The sequence below is a fragment of the Aotus nancymaae genome, unplaced genomic scaffold, assembly GCF_030222135.1.
Source record: "Aotus nancymaae isolate 86718 unplaced genomic scaffold, 86718_ANA_hifiasm-v0.15.2.pri h1tg000040l, whole genome shotgun sequence".
Classification (NCBI taxonomy): Eukaryota; Metazoa; Chordata; class Mammalia; order Primates; family Aotidae; genus Aotus; species Aotus nancymaae.
The window spans coordinates 96,334,325-96,349,649 of NW_026988454.1; the positions used below are offsets into that span (position 1 = coordinate 96,334,325).

Consider the following 15,325-nt stretch of genomic DNA (forward strand, 5'->3'; position numbering starts at 1 on the left):
ACTGAGCTAAAACAGTCACATTCAAATGGAAGTTCATTTGCAGTAGGAAAATAAACAAATATATCTTAACCCATGATCTCAGTATAACAGTAAAATTGATGAAAGAATATGAAATGACTAAATTCCTAATACCTTCAAGATTTTAAAATTCAAGTTATTATTGAATCTCTCCATATTACTCTTAAATTATATCCCAACTGAGACAATTCCAAGTAATTAAACATACCATAGTGTTAAGGTAAAGCAATTAAAAGACCCAATCTATCCGTCATATATTTAGGTTTAATAGTAAACTGTTGACAACTTCGCAGACTCCAGCACTGAAACCCTAGCCTCTCTCTCAGATATGTTATATTTTATTTTTAGATGTAATCACTTCCCTCTGGTAAATGGTTAGTGACCACACGCGCAGGTCTGCACATGAGGAAACTAAAAAGGGAACCTTGCACTGTGAATCAGATACACAAGACACAAGAAGGGTCTCCTTCCAGGCCATGCCCACTGTGTCATACATACTCTTCAATAATCCCTTTGACAGTGCTGTGCTAACATTTTCAATTAATGCAAACGATACTTGAAGTTAAGCAATTTCCATCACACGTTCAGTATGTGTTGCTTCACGAACACCCTCTACCAAATGGCATGATAAAAATAAACTTATTTTTTTCTTTTATTAATTTCCCTTAATGCTTCATGTTAAGTGAATCTTGTTAGAGTTCAGATTAATTTTGAATTCACACTGTTGGGAAAATCTTTCATAAAGATTAATTCAGCAAAGTAAATTGGACTAGAATATATGGATTTTGGTAGCCCTATATACATCATATAATCTGAAGAGTTGAGATACTAGAGCTACAAAAGCAAACATTCAGGGGAATCCCAAGATGGGGAAGTGTTAGTTATGCAAAATGATCATGTTCTAGACATCTGCTGTATAATATCGTGTTTATAATTAACAGTATTGTGTTATACACTTAAAAATTTGTTATGAGGGCAGATCTCATGTTAAGTGTTCTTATCACAATTTAAAAAAACAGTTACTAAAGGCAAACAACAAAATAAAATAACAACAACAAAAAAGGAAACTTGGCATAAAATGGTGCATAAAATGGAAGGTAAACAGGTGAAAAGAAAAAAGAAAACCAAAACATCTGGTAATTATCCCAAAGGTAAGTGTTTCTCTAAGAGTTTTCCACAGATATCCTGCATTAGATTCACCTGTGGAGCTTGTTAAACATGTAAATTACTGAATCCCACCCCAGTATGACCTGCAAAATGGGAATATGTGAGAGGAGGACTCAGGAATCAAATATGTCAAGATTCTTTTTCATGCTAAAATAGGAGAACTATTTATTTAAGTCCTTCAAATCCTTGCTATCATCAAGAACATTTACTACCCCACTAGCATGTGCCTAAAAACTATTCAACTAAAGATTCATTCATCCTTCTAAAAAGATTCTATCATCTCAGATAAAATTGCAAAGCACATTACCTACTATATATCCTAACAAAAAGAGAAAAAGAAATTCAGAAGAGTAACAATAGTATCAGAATAAACTCCTCTGCCCTATGCATCTCTTTTCCTTTTTTACATAGTTGTAGTTGCCATGAGTCACGGCTGATTAATTTCTCACTGAAGAAAGAAAGCATTTTCCTCGCAAATTGTATGACAGCCACAGGATGTCTTTTGTACAATAACAGAATAGTCAAACTTTCAAGTGAATTATTTTAGGAAATGTACCTTCTGCCAAATAATAAAAAATCATAAACACTTACATAACACTCTGAAAGACTAAGATGTGTTAGATCTTTATGAGTAATTGTATTCTATGTGTGTCTCAAACTCAAAAGTCTCTACTAGAGTGGGTTTATACTTATTTAGCAAAAATTATTGAAAAAATATTCAAAAGAATAGGCAGAATAATACAGTCTCAGAATACATAATTATATATGATTATCATCAGAATACATTATATGTGATCTTTTGCATGGGCAAAACGAAGTTTCTCTTTCCCTAGTAAATGGCTTCCCCAATGTGTCTAATCAACCTTCTAATATGAATTACATTTAGCTAAGTAACTTATACACACTCAATGTTCAAGAAAAGTCTTCCAAATTAAGCATATAATCAATTTTAAAAAGCAGAGGTGAAGGTAAATATTTCAAATTGCCCTTAAGGCTTCTGGAAATATTTATGAAAAGACTGATAAATATAATAATTGCAAATAAATATTGTCTATTTAGTTCAAAAAGTGTTCTAAAGATCTGTCAACTTTTTGTTTGCCTCATCTGAGATACTACCAAATGGACATAAAATTAATCTACATTTCCTTTTACACCTCCTATCTTATTTTTCACTTTTTCCTAATTAAGATTAGATATGTGCTTGTTAATCCTGATTAGGAATGAGTTTCCATACTTATAACTTGAATAAGTAATTCTTGAAGAAAGGAGAGATATACAATGTCATATATGCACACACATGCACACATGCATACATGTATATTTGTAAATATCTAATAGACTATGCATATAAAAAAAATGAGGTAATTTTAGGAATTCCTGATATGCATCATGGGAAGATCAATGGAAGAAAGCAATGAATTATAATTTACTCTGTTATAGTAGATTCACCTATGGCCTTTTCAATCTTAACAAGATTTGTTTTAATGATTTAAAGGCTATAAATAACATTTGGTGATTAGGCAAAGAGTTGGCCTGGATACCTGTCTTGTCCCTAACGGTCACGGAAGTGGAAGCAGGAAGCAGGAACATTGACATCCAAAGCCAAAGTTTCCAAGGGCCAGTGTGTCTCATTGTGCCTTGAAACCATGTGAACAAGTGGCCACAGATCTGCAACAGAAAAAAAAAAATTGAATTAAGTTGTCATATGCAGCTCCTTTCAACATCTCCAGAAAATCTTACCAAAGCAAAACAATGAATTTTACACTATATATCATCATATAACAGGATATATGACTATATATGCAATTGTGTATCTCAATATATACCTCAATCTGTATGGTAAGAGCTCTGAAAATATTTTCAGATTAGTTTCTAGTTAATTATTGATGTTGATACAGCTTATCAGTTAAATTTTCTCTGCTTTTACATATTTTTCAAACTACACTTACACTGACACATTTTTAATTTTTAAAAATTGTGGCCAAACACACAAAATATAAAATTTACATTCTTAACCATTTTTAAATACACAGTTCAGTAGAATTAAATACATTCATATTGCTGTGCAACCATCCCCAGAATCTGCAGAACTTTTTTCATATTGCAAAACTGAAACTCTGTGCCAAATTAAAAAATAATTTCCCATTTTCCTGTCCCCCAACTCCCAGCAGCCTTCATTCTACTTCCTGTCTCTATGAAATTTCACTAATCTAGTGGAATCATTCAGTATTTGTATCTTTGTGACTTTATTTCACTTAACATATGTCCTAAAGATTCATCGTGTTGTACTTTGTGACAGTTTCCTCCTCCTTTAAAGCCAAATAATATTTCATTTTATATATATATATATATATACACATACACACACACACACACACACACACACCACATCTTGTTTATCTATTCATCCATTAATGGACATTTGAGTTGTTCCCATCTTTTGGCTATTGTAAATAATACTGCTATGAACATGGATATAAAAATATCTGTTTAAGTCCCTGCTTTCAGTTCTTTTGGGTATATACCCAGAATCAGAAGTAGAATTGCTAACAATACAATAATTCTATTTTTAATTTTCTGAGAAACCAGAATACTGTTTTTTATAACAGCTGCACCATTTTCATTCTCACTAACAATGCACAAGGGCTCCAATTTCTCCATTTCCTAGATAAAGCTTGCTATTTTGTCTAAAAAATATATTTATAATTACCAACCTAATGGGTGTCAGATGGCATCTCACTGTGCTTTTGATTTGCATCTCCCTAAGTATTAGTGATGCTGAACATCTTTTCAGGTGCTTACTGGTCATTTGTATATCTTCTTTGGAGAAATGTCTATTCAATTCCTTTGCCCATATTTTAATCCAGTTGTTTGTTTTAAGTTGCCTATGCTTTTTGCATTGTATAATATGCAATGATTCATATCATTAAAATATAATATTATTCACAATTCTGTTATTTCTGCTGAATATAGTTGTACATATTTTGGGTTAACTGATATCATGTTTTCTATAAACTTAACTATGTTGTTATTGGATTGAATAATCACTGTTACTGAAGTGATTACTCCACATGTGAAAAGTGGCCAAAATAAACACATATAATGCCTACCTCACCTGAGCCTGCCATTGACATCATATTTAATATTATTACCGCTGATAATTGTCTTTCTGAATGTACACTTCTACTCCTTAGGTACTAAAATAAAAGATTTAGTAAATAGAACCCCTGTAATGGAAAACTTAAATATCATTTAAATTAATTTTTTTTAGAGAAGCGACTAATGTGGAAATAAATTGCAAGTGAAAATATAATGGCTCCCTCAGTGTATTTGGCAATTGCAGTATTATTAAAATAGCTATTCTAAGAGGTCTAAATATGCAAATAAATGCTATATCACTTACGTGCCATCATTCAAAGTTACATCAAGAGTCAAATATAAAAGAATTCATTATACGAGTGTCTAAATTCTATCTATAGACACTCTTTAGACAAAAACTAAAGCCACCATCTTCTTTGGTATTCTGTATGTGCCAAATACTCTAAGATCAGCATTTTAAAATTAATTCAAGATTTCAGATCTTTCTGGATGAATAGCTAGAAGCAGCAATTGCAATATTAAAACTGTATGTGTAGTTCTAAATATCAAACAGCTGGTTTTAAGCCTTATTTCTTTTGAATTCTTTCATCTAGATATAGTCCCAATCCTCATATGACTTTGCAAAGTTATCCTAGCTATTATTTCAAGTCAGTTGGTAACTGTTAAATAAATTAATTCTATTTCAAAGGAAAGAACTCATAAATATTGATCTGATTTTTAGAGAAATCCATGGTTATATTTTTAACGAAAAGTGATTTCTATCAGTTGATACATTAGTAGTTCGGCACAGTGGTTACAATCATGCCTTCATGTCTGGACTCTGCTACTTGTGGAGAAGCTATGTAACTTTTCTAAGCCTTAACTTATTCATCTTCAAATTGGAAACAATACTAGCAATAAATTATTTAATGCACAGAAAGTGTATTATACGGGGCCTTAACCTAGTAAATATTCAAAAGGTATCTGATATTATAATGGTTTGCTGTATATATCAATAAACAATAATTAGAAAAATTAAGTTATACGTGTCTCTTCAGCTTGAGGTTGATATTGATATTTGGACAATGGAGAAGTATGAAAGCAGCCTAGAAATTTATGTTCACTGAAGCTTTGGTCTCTGCTACAACGACGAAGAACGAGAGGACTACAAAGCTATAAGCTTTGATCTTGACATCTCCTAATTATTTCCTTGAGCCACTTAGCTTCTATTTCATTTATTCAAAGTATTTGCAGAATAAGTTTATGGTTAGTTGACTAAATGTTCTAGTTAATGAAGAATTGCCATTCTACTACTCTACTGAACTGTCTCTCACCAAGTTCAGCAGGAACTTCAAAGAAGAATCTTTTTCTCTTCCCTTCTTCAATTCTTGGTGGCACCTCCAATCGCTGACTATTCTCTCTTTCCTAAAACCCTCTTTTATTGGCCTCCCTGATCTGAAACACTCTCTGGGATTTCCTTGTAAATCTTCTCAGATATTTCTTCTATCTGATTTCTTAATATTGGGATCTGTGAGCCCTCCTTTCCTCTCTTTATAATGTCTCCCTAGATGATGTCACCATTCTCTTGGCTTTAAATATTATATGTAAGATGTTTAATCTAAAATTTACATCTCCCATCCACTCCTCTTCACTGAACTTTAGACTGTGTATCCAGCTGCCTATTCAAAGTTCCCTCTTAGATGTCACACAGATATCTATAACTTAATACATCCAAATAAACTCCTGATTTCCAACCACAACTTGTTCCTCTCATGCTCTTCCCAGTCTCAGTAGTTACCACCCATCAAAATGCTCAAACCAGAAACCCAGGGATCCCATTGATTCTTCTGCCTTCCTTATCCCCATCTCCTACTTCTAAACCATCAACAAGTCATGTCAGTGTTACTCCAAACACATCTCACATCTACTTATTTCTCTTATGCCACTATCCCAGTTCAGATCACCCTGGTCTAGACCCCTCAACAGCTTCCTATTGGTTTCCCCCATCCATTACTGAATCCTGGCCACAATTATTCTCTACATAGCAGTAGAGAAATTTTCTTACAATGAAAGTTGGATCATGTCACTTCCTTGCCTCAAACCTTTTAATGGTTTCTCATGGTACTTTGAATGGAGTCCAAAAGCTGTTCTATGGCCTATAAGTCCCAAATAACCAGGCCCCTATCCACTTCTCCAGCCTCATATGGTACCATTCTTTCTTAGATTTTTTCTGTATACATATGTTTATTGCTACATCTGTCCATCGCTGTATCCTAGGTGCCTTTCACAGTACTTGGAAAAGCAGAGACTCAATGCATATTTGTTGAATTTTTTTAAAAAATAAGAGACTGCCAATTTACAAATCTTGGAATATTTTGGAATCTGTAGTGATAATTCAATCTTTAAAAATAATTCTTAAGGCATTACAAGATCTTATTTCTAGGGTCATTATGAACACTTTTTCTCTTTGCATATTTCTAAAATGTGTTTATTATTTGAGGGTTCAGTTGTTCAGATCCTGATAAAATGGAAATGTAGCCCATTCAGCTAGAAACATTTGAAAAATTTTTCATCAAGGTCTCAAAATAAATCCTTGTATATGTTTTAAAAACAACTTGTTCAGATCTTAAACCTTGCTGGAGTCATTGACAAGTTGACCTCAATGAAACTGACAAGGTCAAAGCTTCCCTTGAGTCTTTCTGAACCTTTCCTTTTCCTGACCAGAAACCTCTCACCATCCCCAGACACCTGCAATTCTCAGGCTGCTTCTTGATGCTCTGAACACACCTCTGGTACCTTCTCTGGATTTCTCAATTATTGGCTTTGTCCACAACCTCCTTCCTCATCAAAACTTCCCACATTTCCTTCCTGTCCCTGCAGGTCCTAGCTAGGTGATTATAAAGATAGTTTTACAAATGAATTCAAGCCAATGTTACAACACTTTAATATGTTGTAACTCCCAGATAAAAGTTAAGCTGTAATATAGATCTTTAATGCTTTCTCAGTGGAGCAGCTAATGAAGAACCTCAAGCAAATACATATGAATGCTGAGGTCCTCAAATTTTTCTCTCAAGCTTGTCCAAAGATGGCTCACAATATATATTAAGAAGGCTACAGAGAATATTGGTGCTATGATTTGAATGTGTTGCCCAAATTTCATGTGTCAGAAACTTAATCCGCAATGTCACAGGATTAAGAAGTAGGGTCTTTAAGACATCAGGTTAATTATCATTTGAGGGTGGGTCTGTTATAAAAGCCAGTTTGGCTCTCAGTGTGCCCCTCCTACCTTCTGCCATGTTATGACACAGCATGAAGGCCCCCACCAGATGCAGTTGTCTGATCTTGAACTTCTCAGCCTCCAGAACTGTGAGCCAAAATAAACCTCTTTTATTTGTAAGTTACCCAGTCTTAGGTATTGTGTTATCACAACAGAAAATGAACTGAGACAGTTGGTCACATATGGTCTCATTTTCTGAAGTAGAATTTAATTTATATATGATATTTTATTATAATACTCATAGTAACTCAAGTGGCAGGCATGGCTGCCCAAAACACTGATAGGGTGCAGGGCAAGAGGTCTGCATACCATATGTTTGAATATTTGAAAGTTAAAATAAAGCTAATAACACTGATAAAAATAATATGTTTTCTCATTGTACTTCAGTAAATACCTTCATAAAGTCTTGAAAGTCCATGACGAGTTAGAATGTAACAGAGCAGGCAGTATGGGGTGAGTCGGCCTCTGGCCTGAACCAAAGCTCATCCCTCATTTTTTTTTCATTCCTGGGTCCACTGGCAGGGTGAAAATCCTTACACACACATATGTAAATATGCCAATAAGTCAAAGCTCTGTCCACAATGCCTGCAAACAGCTAACTCTTGACCATTCCTTGGGCCTAGGAGTGTTTACACCTGTGGTCTTTCCCTGGGAAGATGGACCCAAGGATGGGGTCTGTTGGACTCTACAGGAGGTTAAGGGTCATCTTTTTTTTTTTTTTTCAGGAAATTTCAGATCTTGGCTATCCAGAGCCTGGTCTAGAAGCTCAGGTTTTAGGTGGGCAGGTCCCCTTAGCTCTGTAAACGCCTAACCCTGAGAGCAGGTACACATCCAGAGCAAGACTATAGTGCAGTCTTCTAAAATGTAGGGTCCAGAGCAAGCCTAATGTTGGTACTGAAGACAGGAATTAGGTCCCCATTTTACAGATAAAAAACACTAAAGCTCAGAGAGTAATCCCAAAGCCTGGGATTCAAGTTCTAGTCTGCCTGACTAAAAAGTTTTTACTGTCATAACATGATGTTTTCTCTCAGGATGTGGGACAGACATATCACATTCCTACATGCATTCTCTTAAATTTTCAGCTATTTCTATCAAAATTCTAGTCAGACCGCAGAGAGTTCCCCAGTGCTATAAAGTGCCAAAGTCACAATAGTGAGTGTGCCCAGCACTGGCAGTCTTGAGTAGGCAACATTGATGGAGCCTATAAAGGCTTCAAATCATTCAGACAGCCCTCCCTGTAATGTATTTCTCATGGCAGCAAACAGATAATAAATGGCTGAAGGCCTAGCCCTAACCTCTACCCCTAACCCATGATCTTCACCATCGTTTGCCATATGAAATAATTTTGGGTACCAGTTGGGTAAGTGAATTTTAAAAAGTCATTGTCCCTTCAATTTGCTTAATCTAGCTCTTGAAATCATTAAGGCACCTATCCAACCCAAGAATATTTTAATAAGAATATAGATTTTGTAAAAAAGTTCTTATTAAACTTTATTTGTATATAGTAAACACAAAATGAATAGAGAGGAACATTAGGAAACCTTAATCATTACTCATTACCATTAATCATAGGCATTAGGAAACCTCATCTTATCAATAGATATTCTATTGATACCTATTGATATCCTATTAATACCTGGCATCTAGACATCCTAGTGTTATCTATTGATAGGATGAGGTTTCCACTATGTCACAATCACTGGAGATACAGCAGTGAGCCAAATAGGGAAAGTCTATGGTGCCACTCTGGTCACAGAGCTCAAAAATAAACACCATGTTTTATTTGAGAGATAGACATTAAGAAGTTAAAAAAAAAAACACTAAGAATAATATGTACATAAAATGACAGAATGGTGGGCTTGCTAAATAAGATAGGAGCCTCTCAGCACCAGTTTTTGAGTGAGTCAAATCAAATCTGCCTATGAAACATGAATATTTTTACATTATGCCATCTAACAATTTAAAGTGTTCTTTGTATATCTTTGAAACTTGGTGTTAGGTAAAAGGTCAGAGTGTTAGAGCCAACACCAAAATAGAAAATAATATGGAAAGGACACGTGAAAAAAGAGAGAAAGAGGAGAAAATAGAAAGAGAATACTTATTTGCTTTACATGAGTTGTTACATTTAATGTACACAGCATCTCAACTCTCAAAAAAAGTAGACAATTTGTTAAATGGCTGAAAGAACTCATGTTTTCAGAGGATTTATTATAAAGGGAAATGATGTGTGACTGTGTAGGAGGCTGATTTTTAAATCAAAACTTCTTGACCACCATCCAGTATGCCTATATATACATAACTCCACCAGGAAAATCTGGTCATACTGTTATGAAGTGACACATTGTGTAAATAAGCAAAAACAACAGGTGTTACACATCTGTTCTTTCACCAATCTTTAGAATTTATCTTTAGTGAAGCTATAGTGGAGTTTGTAAACTATTAGAGAAAACCAGCTGAAGAGCCAAGCCTGTAGAGTAAAAAATTCAGGCCAATATCCCTAAGAGTTTAGGACTAGATCTAGCATTATTTCACAGTTTTATCAGTGGCTGGGGTGATGACACTGAAATAAGTTTGCAGACGCCTTTTGCAATTTAGGTAAAGTTTCTGCGCTCATTATATTCTACAGAAACCTCATGACTTTCACATTTTAATTATAGGTATCATCATTAACTTAGGAACTCAAGTTAAAAATTTCAGAATCATTTTCAATGATTTCTGAAATCATTTCACCCCTTCCCCATATCAAATCTCTGTCAATGTCCATCAAATCTACATATAAATGTCTTTTGAATCCATACCAACTGTCTTATCCTCACTGAAACTGCTTTAGTTCAGGTTTTTACCATTCCTAATCTGGAAAATTGAATAGACTCCTAACTAGATTCCTTTCCTCCATCTTGTTCCCTTTATTTCCACCTCCCAACTGCTCAAGAATTGTATTTCTAAAACAAAGACCTAGCCACTTAAATGCCCAAAGTTTTCTTGTGGCTCCTCATTGCCCACTCCAAAGTGAGACACTCAGGCTCTTTTACGTTGGGGCCTCAACTCATCTATCCAGTCTCCTGTCCTACTACCTCCTTCCAAACGCTCTCTGTCACCAAATCATTCACAATTCACAGGTTCCTGCACATGCTTTTTTGGCTGCTGGAAAGTCCTTCCAATCCTCTCCAATCTGGAAAACACTTAACTTTGCCTTCAACGTGATACTCAAATGCCATGTCCTATGTAAAGTCTGTGAGAATCATCCCAGGCAGAGTTCACTACTCACTGTCCTGTGATCCAACAGAGTTCAATACCCACTTAGGCTTCTGCACACAGTTTTACTGTAACCGCTTTGCATTCTGTCTCTTCCCTAGCTTGAACATCTTAGAGAAAACAGATTACATTTTATTCAGCTGTGTCTTCTTTAAACTTGACATTTAGTACATATTCATGTGGTCAATCTGTAGAATGATACAGTCTAAGGCAATACCTTCGGACTAAAAATAAACAAATGAAAGGTTGGGAACCATTAAGTAATATAGACAGGTATGGACTTAACATTGGTAGAATGATATGCATGAAGAAAAGAATGATAGAGAAGTAGAGTAAAAATCACTAAAAGCTCAGTGAACATAATTTTAGTTACTTAGTGGGACAAAAAATAGTACTACTGAAGTTGTTCTCTGACTCAACAGAAAGCAAACCCCCTAGATCCTAATGTTTGTACTACTTTGAAACCTATCCAACTCTATCACATTTCCTCAGTTTTGTTATTTCTTCTGTTACTTCCAAACTAGTGTCTATATTCAGAGGGTTTCAAATCTCAGATTCCCTTTGGGCATGCTTAACTTATTCTCTCCATTCTCAACAACTTGGCTGTTTTACCAACTCACTTCTCTGAACTATGATTTGTTTCCATCAACTTTTCCAGTACCATTCTCAATTTCAACCATTACAATTGACCTACATTTTTTTCTGATTATAATTCTTTTTCTCTGTTTTCCACAGATATATCTATAATAATGATCCAATATCATCTTAAATTAATATATACTATATGGCCATATTTTCAAATTCATCCATTTTTCCTTTTTTTTTTCCAATTTGAAGGGCTCTACTAGCTTTCTGATCTAATAATCTTACAACTTTACAATTACCTTGGATTTCTCTTAAAGAGAGGAGGTCAGAAATTCTTTGTGCTTCATAACGTATGCGTAGATGAGAGGCCTAATAGCTTACTCTGCATTCACCACCTTTCTATCAAATTTAATATGCAACTTGCTCACCTGATTATTTTATTATTGGCTTACAAAATAACACCCTAAAAAGTCCATTGCTTCTTAGCCTCTCCTTTCCAATCTTTCCTTGGCAGGTGCTGTCTGCTCTACTCATCTCAGATTTCACCCCTGCTTGGATTCTCTGTCTTAGCAGGCACATGACTGTTTGCTCCTACTTCTAAGTCTTGACACATGCAATTTCTTCTGGCTGGAATGCCCTCCCTGCTCGATTTCTTCTGCTAAGCTAGTTATTCTCTGCCTGTTTAAGATGTACATCCTCAATGTGGGCTGCCTCAGATGATTCAACTCTGGTCCCATTCATTCTGTTTTATTCAGCATCTTTTCGGGGTTATATATTAGCATCTCTATAGTGCTGCTTCCTTGCATTTCAGTTTATTTTTCATTCTTCCCTTTAATTTTCATTTGTGATGCCAATTAGTCACACTCCCATGGTTTCTAAGTTCATATCTTCTTCCGCCTCTAGAACCATTGACTCTGTGTACCCACATTGGCATTTCTGCCTGCTGGAGAAAATGAACTAAAATTGCAGCAGGAGAGATTAAACTGGAGGACCAGAAAGTAAATGGAAATTTTCCGTTTTTGGAAAATACCATCAGCTCCCATCTGTTTTGGATGGTTTTCTAGGATGAGAATGATTCAGATATAGAGATGATGTCCCAATTGTGATAATAATCACATTTGGGTTTCTTCACCATTTTGCTCTTTCTCGGACCTGTCTATTTCAATTTCAGGTTCACTTTTCTGCTCTTTTGCCACACTGTCTCCCTCCTTTCCTAGGAAACCCCACTTAGGTCCCTTACCACTTAGCTCAGGAAGGACAAAACCTGACAGGAGCACCTACCAGTTACTTTCTCCATTTTCTATCCCCTAAGGAGAACATAAATTTTCTACCTCTGGGGGTCACCCTCCCCCTTTTCATCCTGAAGAGCTATTCCTACCCAAAACCCCGTCAGCCCAACTCAGGATGGGGCATTTATGCATGTTTTTCACGACTGGAACACCTAACTATCTCAGGTTTGCAGGCGCATATCAAAGATCTCTCTACTTACAGAGGGTCCTACAAGTTTCCCACCCAAGGAGATGCTAAGACCACACAGACGAGCAGGGATTCTTTTCTTTTTTTCCTTTAATCGCCTAAAGAATTATAGTAGTGTTTGATTCAGACAGAGGGGGAGGCATCGGTGTTCTCTCCTTTTTTTGTTGGGGGGGGCGCGGAAGGGTTGGAAATAGGTATTGGGAGTGTTTTTGTTTTATCTCCTCCATTAACAGGCAGATGTAAATTCCCCTGGAGCAGAGCGATTATCCTCACATCTTAATCCTCAGATTTATCCAAGCAGAAGATGGAACTAAGCAAGTCGTCTCCGAATTGGGGGTTGAGAGAGATGGCGCAATTTATGTCCTTTACCCTTCCATCTCCCAATCTCAAGCTGTGGCTCATAATCACTCGCTTGCCTCTATTCCGGATTGTTCTATTAAAACTACTCATTATAAGCATTCTGGGCCCTCCTCTTTTTGCTCTCCAGCCCGCTGACCCCTCAGGCTGACAAGGCACGCTGGTCCTTCTGCCTCTTCACCTTCTCATCAAATGAAGCTCTTCTGCGGTTCCTGTGTCACCCGCCTGTCCCCCCGCTCCTCTGCCCACCCTCTCACCGGACTTCCCGCTCCCTCAGTAACCTCTAACGGGGTTCGCTTACGCGCCCACAAGCTCTTGGGGAGCTAGCGTGCCCGACGGTGTGCTTGGTTCCGCGCCAACAAACTTCCTCACGACCCTGCAGCGCCCTAGCTGGGCCGCGCGGCGCCGCCTCCCGCTTTCCGGGCGCGGCGGCGGCGGCGCGGGCGCGCTCTCGGCGGTGGCCGCGGGACTCTGGCAGCTGAGGCGTCGGAGGCGGGGGCCGCGTCCTCCTCACACCGCTTCTGGGACGTTCCCGCGGCGGCGACGGCGGTGGCGGCAGCGGAAACGAGGACGTCGGGGACGGCGGCGGCGCTCCGGCCGGCCGCGCTGCGCATACTGCAGGGTAATTAAGGAGCAGGGCCGGACGCTCCGGGACGTGGCGGGGCTGGAGTCCCGGGATCCCCGCCCGCGCCGCGCCGCGCCGCAGAAGCCGCACTTGAGAGAAACACCCGCATGTGGAGTAGGTAACCCTGGGCCCGAGGGCAGCGCGCAGAACCCCGCGTCTCTTAGCTTACACCCCTTAACTGGCTCCCTCGCTTCCAGGGCTAACACCGTCCAAAAAAAAAGCTCTCTAACGTCATGAATTGATACTGAGTTCGTTTTGCTCCTTTAATCCCACATATTTTTTTGTGTAATGTATTTGATGTCTGTCTCTACCCGCTTCAGCAGTGCTCATAGTTCCGCTTCACGGACACACATAACCAGAAAAACCACCTAGAACTTAAGTGTAACGCATGAAGCCTGCATCATGTAAACATAGGAACACGAAGTACATGGTATGTAGCACATGAGAGCGGCCGTCTCCTGCCAAACGCTTTTGGTCCCATCCTTGAGACACCTATGGGAACGTATGCAGGTGTGCATTATTTATCCACCTAAACATATTTCCATGTGTAGCACAGTTTTTACATTTTCCTGAAAAGCAGATGCACACAGATAACCAGAAACACGAGCAGATGACTCGGCCCGGGCATATGTGAGAGGACGTGTGAAGGGTCGGTCGCAAAGCCGCGCAGCTTACCTTGAATTCGTGTTTGAGCCCCTCAGAGGCGCAGTGGAGTCCGGACACGGCTGCGGCACCGCGGAGGAGTGAGCGCCCTGCGAGTGGGGAAGGGGGACGCATCTCTGCCCTTATTAGTCTCTCCCAGTGTGACCCTCCCACTCCGCGAGGACAGAGGACTCTGCAAGACGGTACTCAGCCAACTCAGGCACAGGTTTTCCTTAATGACAGCGATGTTGCCTTAGAGCTGGGAGGAATGCCTTTCAGGTTATGTTTTACTAGCGTTTCACAGATAAAATGACGGTTGGATGCAGATGCCTAGAGTTTCTCACTTCTGATTATGAAGTGTCCTCAAAGTATTATTGTATGTGGCAAACGTTCACAAGTAGGTAATTGGCTTTTTTAACGGTTGAGCTTGGAAAAGGTATCATTTATGTTTCATTTTTTCACTTTTATGTCAAGAGTTTATATAAAGTTAATTAGGCTGTCTGCCCACTTTCTAATCATGCTCATATGTAAACGTTTGTATGGTTTGGTTTTTCTCAGTGTTCACAGAGGTATTTTGTGATTTTAAATACATCTTTCCATGGGTTGGTGCTAGCAGTCTTGGCTTTGGAACTCTTTTGGCATTCCTTTGAATATTTGAAGGTGTCATTTTCCTGCAGATTTCTGTGTAGGTGCACGTATGTGTGTGTAGAGAGAATATATATATATTTGTAGGCATATATAGTAGGTTTATATACATATATAGGAGGTATATATGGATATTTATAGGCATATATACATAGTTATATATACATATATAGTAAATTTATATACACATGTGTATATAT

General features: G+C 37.7%; 1 protein-coding gene across 1 annotated transcript in view; it reads right to left on the bottom strand.

The window, feature by feature from the left end:
- Positions 1-13,586, bottom strand: part of COL19A1 (collagen type XIX alpha 1 chain) — a 357,310-nt gene extending 343,724 nt beyond the window's left edge. Inside the window, exons 1-2 of the mRNA XM_064360928.1 lie at positions 13,515-13,586; positions 2,727-2,853 (exon numbers count right to left, since the gene is read on the bottom strand). Of these exons, the coding sequence (XP_064216998.1) occupies positions 2,727-2,817 (91 nt within the window). The 5' untranslated portion in view covers positions 2,818-2,853; positions 13,515-13,586. The remainder of the gene's footprint in view (positions 1-2,726; positions 2,854-13,514) is intronic.
- Between the last annotated feature and the right edge of the window lie 1,739 nt (positions 13,587-15,325).